Source organism: Mandrillus leucophaeus, unplaced genomic scaffold, assembly GCF_000951045.1.
Source record: "Mandrillus leucophaeus isolate KB7577 unplaced genomic scaffold, Mleu.le_1.0 Scaffold100, whole genome shotgun sequence".
NCBI classification, from domain to species: domain Eukaryota; kingdom Metazoa; phylum Chordata; class Mammalia; order Primates; family Cercopithecidae; genus Mandrillus; species Mandrillus leucophaeus.
In genome coordinates this window covers 5,458,613-5,467,693 of record NW_012098099.1, presented here as the reverse complement: position 1 = coordinate 5,467,693, position 9,081 = coordinate 5,458,613, and the positions used below count along the sequence as shown (strand labels likewise).

General features: G+C 46.3%; 1 protein-coding gene across 3 annotated transcripts in view; it reads left to right on the top strand.

Moving 5' to 3' along the window:
- The window catches only part of NPSR1 (neuropeptide S receptor 1), a 284,313-nt gene extending 278,287 nt beyond the window's left edge, over positions 1-6,026 (top strand). For 2 of the 3 annotated variants that reach the window (XM_011973102.1, XM_011973089.1), the window contains exon 9: positions 5,770-6,026. In XM_011973102.1, coding sequence (XP_011828492.1) covers positions 5,770-5,878 — 109 coding nt within the window. In that variant the 3' untranslated portion in view covers positions 5,879-6,026. The remainder of the gene's footprint in view (positions 1-5,769) is intronic. The other variant, XM_011973111.1, reaches the window with a different exon arrangement.
- Positions 6,027-9,081: the final 3,055 nt, after the last annotated feature.

Below are 9,081 nucleotides of genomic sequence, written 5' to 3'. Positions count from 1 at the left end.
CAGGGAAACAAGGCCCTGGGCCTGGTCCCCTAAGCCACTTTTCTCCGAGGCCTCTGGGCCTATGATGGAAGGGACTGCCCCAAGACTTCTAAAGTGCCTTCAAGGCCTTTCTCCCATTGTCTTAGACATTAACACTTGGCTCCCTTTAGGTAAGGCTAATCTCCCTAGCGAGTGGTTACTCCACAGCCTGCTTGAACTTCTCTCCTGAAAATGATTTTCTTTCCTGCTACATGGCCTGTTTATTAGTCCATTTTCATGCTGCTGAGAGAGACATACCTAAGACTGGGTGATCTATTCAGGAAAAATGATTTAATGGACTTACCGTTCCACAAGGCTGGGGAGGCCTCACAATCATGGTGGAAGGCAAGGAGGAGCAATTTATGTCTTACATGGATGGTAGTAGGCAAAGAGAGAGAGAGAAATCCTCTTTATAAAATAATCAGGTTTCATGAGACTTATTCACTATCCTGAGAACAGCACAGGAAAGACTTCCCCCCATGATTCAATTATCTCACACTGGGTCTCTCTCACAACACATGGGAATTCAAGACGAGATTGCGTGAGGATACAGCCTAACCATATCAGTCAACATGAAAATTTTCCAAATTTTTACGCTGTGCTTCCCTTTTAAACGTAAGTTCCAGTTTCAGGTCATTTATTTGCTCACACATATAAACACTGGCTGTTCGAAGCAACTAGGCCACTTCTTGAACACTTTACTGCTTAGAAATTTCTACTGCCAGATATCCTAGGTCATCACTCTTAAGTTGAAACTTCCACAGAGCCTTAGGGCCTGGACAAAATGCAGTCAAGCTCTTTACTAAAGCATAACATGGGTGACTTTACTCCAGTTCCTAATAATATCATTTCCATCTGAGACCTCATCAGCCTGGACTTCAATATCTCTATCAGCATTTTGGTCACAACCATTTAACCAGTCTACAAGTTGCAAACTTTCCTTCATCTTTCTGTCTTCTTCTGAAACCTCCAAATTCTTCCAATCTCTGCCCATTACCCACTTCCAATGCTGGATCCACATTTTTAGGTACCTTTATAGCAATGCCCCACTCCTCAGTACTAATTTTGTGTTATGCCATTCTTGCATTGCTATAAAAATGTACCTGAGGCTGGCTAATTTATAGAGAAAAAGGGTTTAATTGGCTCATGATTCTGCAGGCTTGACATGAAGCATGGTGCTGGCACCTGCTTCTAGGGAGGCCCCAGGGAGCTTACACCATGGTGAAAGGTGAAGGGGGAGCCAATGTGTCACATGGTCAGATCAGGAGCAAGAGAGAGATGGAGGTACCACACTCTTTTAAACAATCAGATCTCACATGAACTACCAGAGCAAGAACTCACGCTTCACCAAGTGGACAGGGCTAAGCCACCTCCCACCTCCCACCTCCAACATTGGGGATTACATTTCACCATGAGATTTGGAGGGGACAAACATCCAAACCATAACAGAGATGAATGCCAAAACAGCTGGACTAGGTGAGGCAAGCCAGGAACAGCCTTCAGAAACAGCCTAGACAGGAGGCAGGAAGACAAGACAGCAGGAAGCAGTGGAGAACAAAGCAGGCTCCTCATCATTCAACATCCCCTGAGTGCAGCAAAGGAGCTCTATTTTCAACCCTAACTGAACTGATCAGTGATAACTAAAGTTATAACAACTCATACCTGTAAGGGCCATGGTGAGTTACAGCTAGCAAGAGCCCTAAAGATACACAGTCTTCTATTTAAAGAGAAGACTGAGGCCCAGAGAAATGAGTAAATTTCCCAACAAGCAGAGAGTTGAGACTGGAATCTGGCTTCCCACTCTAGCCCAGTGCTCTTGGAACTAGAGGACTGTCCTCACCCTGTCCGCTAAGGGGAGCCTTGGCACGCTGGCCACCACCAGCCCAGTGATGCTAGGAAAGTTGCAGTGCTTATCTATCTGTGTGCGCCTCCCTTTGCTCAAATGTAAAGTAGAAACAATAATACTGCCTGTCAGGATCTTCTTGTAAGAACTAAATTACTTAATATTTTAAAACATAGTGGTGTCATATTTGAGTTCACATTACCCTAAGATTCACCACACCATCAGGTTGCTCCAAGGAGTTCAGATTCCTGGGTAGAGACCTGATGAAAATGGGCACCAGTTAAAAAAAAAAGGAGGGATAATTTGGCAGTAGGGTTGTCATTTATGTTGTCACCAGGTGCTACCCCTGGAATTGTGCAAGGGCCACAATAGTCAGAAATGGATTGTTTCATGGGATGTTCAATGAAACCTCAGTGAAACCATGGGACCGTCTTGTCTTATTGCTTAAAACCACTGAAAGCTGAAAGGGTTGGATCTATGGAGCTTCCAGGTAACATCCTCTGAGGACCCTAGGAATGGTCAATGAGGGAGGAAGGGAGTAACGAGAGAAGAATTTAAACTGAGCAGAGCCAGGCAAACTCTCCCTGCATGAGCAACTAACAGGAAAACCCAGGTCCCGTGTGAAGTACCAAGTTACAGGATCCCAGCAGGCCATGTCGGTTCCCTTTCCCCTTTCTGGACTTACTGCTCCACCAAGGCTCAGCAGACCACTGGCTCTCCCTTTTCCTCTGTGCTCCTGGCTCCCGCTACTTTCGCTTTTTTCAGCAACAGATTTATTTTTCAAGGATCCTGCTCCTGGGAAGTACTTCCTCTATCACTTCACTTATCTCACCTGGTACACTATACCCAGTTATCAGCTTAATTGCCTGCTTCCACCACTGACAGTTACAATCAGGTGTATTCTATCTTCATCCCTGTGGCATTATCACTCCAAAACAATAGTAGACAGTCTTTGCATATTTATTGGATGAATGAATGAATTAATGAATGAATGCATGGAACTCTTCCTGACAATGAAATTCAGGCCCTAGTCCCACACATAAGTAATTAAAGGTCAAAGTGACCATACTGCGCAAGTTCCTGAGCCCTTGCTAGTAAAAACAGGGCCCCTGGAGCAACATTGGTCTTTCTTGGAAGTTTATTAAAAATACAGACTCTCAGACTGAATCCAGACTTGCATTTTAACAAGATCCCCAGATGATTCCCACATATTGAAGGTTAAGAAGCCCTGTTCTAAGGGGTAACGTCTTCCAGAGAGCTTAGCTGCTTCCAGCGCCCTACCTCAAAGGTCTGATTCAAGGAATGAGATGGAAGGCTGCAAATGCAGGCAGATCACTAAGGTCTCTGGCCCTGGGGCTCCATCATCAGTCCACCCTCCACCCCAGATAGGCCTAGAGATCCCCAAGTATGAGGCAAGGAATCAAGTGCTCCCTGAGAGGGTGTCAAGCCCCAGCGCCTCCTGGAAGTCTTTAGCTGTGCAGAGTCATGCTCTTGGCAGCACCTGGCTGCTATTGTTCGGAGAGAATGAGGAGCTGCGGGGACAGTGGCACTGTACATGCTGACTAAAAGGCGGGGCTCCTATCTGCATTTGGAATGACAGACCCGATTCTATTTGGGAAAGAAGCACAATTACCCTTTATTACAGGATTTCAATGGCAGGAACCAGCCAAATGGACCAGGAAATGATTAAGAGACAAAAGTCAAGGCATTGTGTGTGCACCATGCTTAGTCCAGGCCTAAAAGCCCTATTGTAATGGCCACTGTTCCTGTAGCCCCTCCTGAGCCCCACCACCCTCCTCAGAAACACTGTGGCTACTTGGCACACTGCAAGGCCTATTTGTCTCTCCTCAAGGAAAAGGGTGTAAAGCTATAGCAGACTTTGCCAGGGACTGGGAGGGACGGTGGGGCAGGGAGAGGTGAAGGAGCAAAAGACAGGTGGGACAGGAGGTGACAGCCATAGACCACAAGCAGATCTGGGAAGGATGCAGACAGCAGAATTTGTAAATGTTGTACTACAGCTTATAAGAGAGGAGAGAAAGAAGAGGGCAGGGAAATATCACTGCTGTCCCAAATCATGGGGCAGGATGTCAGGAAGTTCAAGTTCAAAACACTTACCCCACATACTGGCTATGTGACTTAGGCATTTTGCTTATGCTTTTTGGGACTCATTTTCCTGGTCTGCAACATGCAGATGCTGATATTAGTCGTATGTGATGACATGCCAATGAAATTAACTGAAATAAAGCATAGGAAAGTGCTTAGCACAGTTTTTGACACATTAACTGTGAACTCTAGTTCAGAAAGAATTAGAAATTGCTTCCTTTTGCCTGTCAACTAGTACATACATCACTGCCTCAGCCCTGCCCATGTCACCCCTTGAGAAAGGCTTAAGGCATGATTCCTCTCAAGATATTAGAGGTTGGTGCAAAAACTATTGTGGTTTTCGCCATTACTTTTAATACAGCCTAATATTTGTATTTTAGTGGGGACTTCAAAAGAGTCAATGGCTTCTCTTTCAAAAGAAAGACTCTCTAATCATGGAAATGGTATCAGGAGGTCTGAGAAGGACCTAGGCTGATATCTCTTGAGTCATGACCGCTATAGGACCACTTTCCTACTCAGCCTCTGTCTGAGACCATTGAATAAGATCTGAATCCAGCATTCATTGAGCAAGGTTAGAGAGAAATGCTCTGACAGCAGAAAAAGACTTGGAATGCCGGGGGCTCCACTGCAGGACTCCCGTAGTGAGGGTCAGTGGGTGGCAGGAGTCACTGGGGAATCAGGCCCAGGAAAGTCAGGGCTGTAGGTCACATGGCAAAGCCTAGGAGTCCCCCAGACAGACACACAACCTGGGCCTGCCCCCTACTCCTGGATAGTAGACACCTGTACCCATTGCTCCGAAGGAGTTGGGAAGTTAGAAGGTCTACGTTTGGTTCATGAACCACAAGATGGGGCCACCAAGATGACAATGATTCTGATAGCCAAAAGGATCTGGGTCTCAGCATGGACAGTGGAGCGACTGAGCACTGGTAAGCCACAATTCTCATGGGTGGGGCCAGGAAGGTAATGTTCCCACAGGTGGTAGGACTTGGATGCATGGGGGTGTGGGGGTGGCAAGAGCACAGAGCCAAGCTGAGATCAGACTGGTGGTCCGTAGGGCCCCTTATCCCAAACCTGACACAAAGAGGGTGGCCCACTCCTGCCTCCTTGCAGACAGTCTTGAGGAGAGGGCAGTGGAAGACAAGACAAGGGCTTCTAGAGAGAGTGTGGCAGCCAGGCTCTGGGTGTTGGGACAAGTGTCACTGCACTATTTGGGGGTCTGGGAAGGGGATGGTCAGAGGCATAGCCTCAGAAAATCTGGATGGAGCAATAGTGAGTGCCCAGGTAGCAGACTGCACATGCCTGATGAGGACTGGTCCACCCACTCGAGGAGTCGAGGGAGACCAGAGGCAGAGGGGTCAGTTGGCTGAGGGGTGGCTGACAGGGTAGGATTGGTGACAGATGTGGGAGAAAATGTTGGTACCCATTAGAATCATAAAACTGAAATGGCTGCAGAGTCACTAGAGTAATTCTAAAGCCTCCAGGGAGGCTTTGAGTCAGGTGCTCAAAGATGCTGTCCACATTCAGCTGAAGTGGCCACAATGCCAGTTGTCACTTCAAAACAGACACCCAGAAGAGGCAGCAGGGCCCAGCCCTTAGAAAAGAGTTGAAGAAGATGAACGAAGCAGAGCTGTCACCCAAAATAAAAGGCTATTTGTGGTGGTATTAAGTAGAAAGTGAAGAATGAAGTGGGAGGTAGACTGTATCTTATGAGAAATGACCACAATGAGGTCACACATTCCTTCCTTTTATGCAAATAGGAAGACCCAGGTCCCTATACATTTCAATAGGCTTTTCTTCTTTCCCAGGGTCATCTCTCCCCATCAGCTCCAGGAGGTTGCCCTAACGCTCTGCCCTCAAAGAGAGAACTGGAAGGGTACTTGGCTGGGTGTACCTTCCTGGGCTCTTCCAAGATGACAGCTCTCACCCTGTGCTGCAGGTGGCCCTGTGCCTACTGCCACTTCTCACTGCTTACCAGGGCACATGGACACCGTTGGTTCCAAAAATGGGTCACAGCAGGATGGGCTGCTTCAGAATCACCAGGGAGGGCTATAAGAAGGCAGACTTCTTCTTTTTCTTTTCTTTTCTTTTCTTTTTTTTTTTTTTTTGAGAGACAGAGTTTCACTCTTGTTACTCAGGCTGGAGTGCAATGGTGCGACCTTGGCTCACTGCAACCTCCACCTCCTGGATTCAAGCAATTCTGCCTCCGCCTCCCCAGTAGCTGGGATTACAGGCCCCCGCCACCATGCATGGCTAATTTTTGGTATTTTTAGTAGAGACAGGGTTTCACCATGTTGGCCAGGCTGGTCCCGAAATCCTGACCTCAACTGATGCACCTGCCTCAGCCTCCCAAAGTGCTGGGATTACAAGTGTGAGCCACCGCGTCCCGCAAAGAAGTCAGACTTCTAAACCTAGAAATTCTGATGCAATAACATGTAGAAAAGAGCCCAGGAATTTGCAATAATGTTTCAACTCCCCAGACAATCGTGAAGCACAGCCAAATTTGGAAAATATTGATCTACACAAAACAATAAAAACAATACAACTATCCAAATATTAAAAATGACTTCACAAAAGGTAGCTAAGAGTGTGTGTCTGATTTTGTAAATATATATGCAATATACTTTGTAGTATATAATAATTGTATAACTCCGATTCTGTGAACACACACACACTCACACATGCGCATATATCTGAGTTGTAGGACGATAGAGGTTTTTCTTCTTTATTCCTTTCTCAGTTGACTTTCTATAATAAACACGTATTCTGTTCATAATGAAAATATGATTTTGTGAGTGCTGGGGAGCAGATTATGACATATTTGGACTCCCAGAGTGGCGTAGCTCAGACTCCGTGTGTGGGTTTCCTGGAAACACAATGCCTCCCGGAGAGGCGTGCTGTCCCCTTCCTTTCTTCTGGAGAGTGTTCGTATGTGTTTGTTTCAATACACTTCATTCTGACTAGCAGATTGCATGGCTGGTTTTGTAAATGAACATTCATTTCACTCGATTAAATTAATATATTCACTTTTTTTTTTCCCATAGTAGTTAAGGAGGAGATCGGGGCTGGGGGGCTGGGCATGCATTCAGGATAGGGCTCTAGTCAGCAGGAAATGAAAGAGCTAAGCAAGGAAACTGAGATTGATATCAACATGGTGGGGAGGAGAGGCTCTGTACAGAGGCTCCCCTATGCTGCAGGTGGCCCTGTGCCTGGTGTCAGGGCTCTCACTGGGGACCCCAGACCCCTCTCAAGCCAGAGCTCCGTCTTGCCAGGGCTGAGTCTGCTGTTGCTCTCCCTGGGGCAGGAGGGGAGAAGATCTGGTGTGAGTCCAGCGTGAGTGCTTCACACTGGTGAAGAACAAGGTTCTGGAGTCAGAAAGAACTAGATTCAAAATCTGAATCTGGCACTGAACACTCAGGCAAGTTACTGTCCTTCACTGAGCCCAGTTTCCTCTCATCTAGTAGGGATGATAACAGTATCTACTTAATGGATTTCTTGATCACTACCATCGTCCAGCTCCCACAGACCCCTTCGCCATCCATCCTCCTCAGGATGGAGTGACAGTGTGGGCCTGCTCTGAAGACTCAGGGTTGGGGCCAGATGGTTAGAGGAGGTGTTTGCTTTTTTCTCCCCTTCAGTCATTGAGACAATTTTTGTTACCAATACTGAGATTCTTCATTCTCTGCTTCACTTCTGACCGGAGGCAGCATGAGGGGAAGACTTTTTCGAGAGGGAGAAACTGCTGGGAAGGTCCCTGGCTCTTGAGGGAGACTCACAGGAAGCGACACTGAATATTAAGGGTCTGGATGTGATGTCTGGAATGGCTGCAGCCATCACATTCCAGCCTGAGGACACAGCCAGTGCCGAGAGAGTAAGACCCAGGTCTTTGCTGCCATCACCAAGCCAACAAATCAGCTGCCACTGAGGTGTGCCTATCTCACAAGTTCCTGGTACCTGAGGTAATAAAGTCCTTTTTTAAACCAGCTTGAGTTGAGATTTCTCTGTCTTGAAGACAAATGCAACTGATACAGAAAAATAAATTTTACGTTTAGAATCACACTTGATCTACAACCTCTTCAAAGTGTGAAAGGAAAATAAATCTTGGAACCCCAAACCCACTAAGCCAAAGGGAAAACTCAAGTTGGGAACTGGGTCACACAAACCTGCCTCCCATTTTAGTTCTTAAATAAGATGACTACAAAAATGAAAAACTACATACCTCCCTCAAATTTTTCCCACAGGGAAATTCCTTTGCAATGTAAGTTGATTGCTTATCTTCACAGGTGTAGGGGACAAAGACAGAACTCTAAGTCATCCCTCGGCCCACCTGAGACAAATGCATACCTGATTGTTTCCTCTGCCCTATTGTCTATGTTATCTTAGGTAAAAATGCAGATTCACTGAGCCAGACAAAAGCATGAATGACTCCTTTCCCCCTACACCCCTCCCACATGAAAATTGTGTATTTTTCAATATCCCGCCTTTTCCCGTTTAAATTTGAAACCCTCAAAATTATCTCGGGAGAAAGGCATAGACCTGTCTCCTGAGTGTGCATCCTTAACTTTGGCAAATAAACCTCCTAAAATGATCAAGATTGCCTTAGTCATTTTCCTTGATTGGCAGAAACGAAGTTGCCAATGTCTTCTACCTAGATGAACAATACCTTTTGAAGTAAACTTTCTATTGAACTATAGAACACATACAAAACTGGGCACAAATCCTAAGTATACAGTTGGATGAATTATGACAAAGAGGGCACATCCTTGTAACCGCTGTCCAGATAACCCTACCTTCATCCCAGAAGCCCTGCTTGTGCCCTTCTCAGTTGCTACCCCTCCCACATCTCTAAAGGAAAATGCGGTCAAGGTCAGCAAAAAGAAGGAAGGCCTAAGAAACTGCCCAAGCCAAGAGCAGCCTCAGGAAACATAGCGGCTGCGTTCAATTCATCGGGCTGCCATAACAAATTGCTACAAACTGGGTAGTTTAAAACAACAGAAATGTATTACCTCGCAGTTCTGAAGGCTAGACGTCTGAAATCAAGGTGTTGGCAGGGCCAAGCTCCCTCTGAAGTCTTTAGGGGAGGATCCTCCCTTGCCTCCCCCACTCCTGATAGCCCCAGG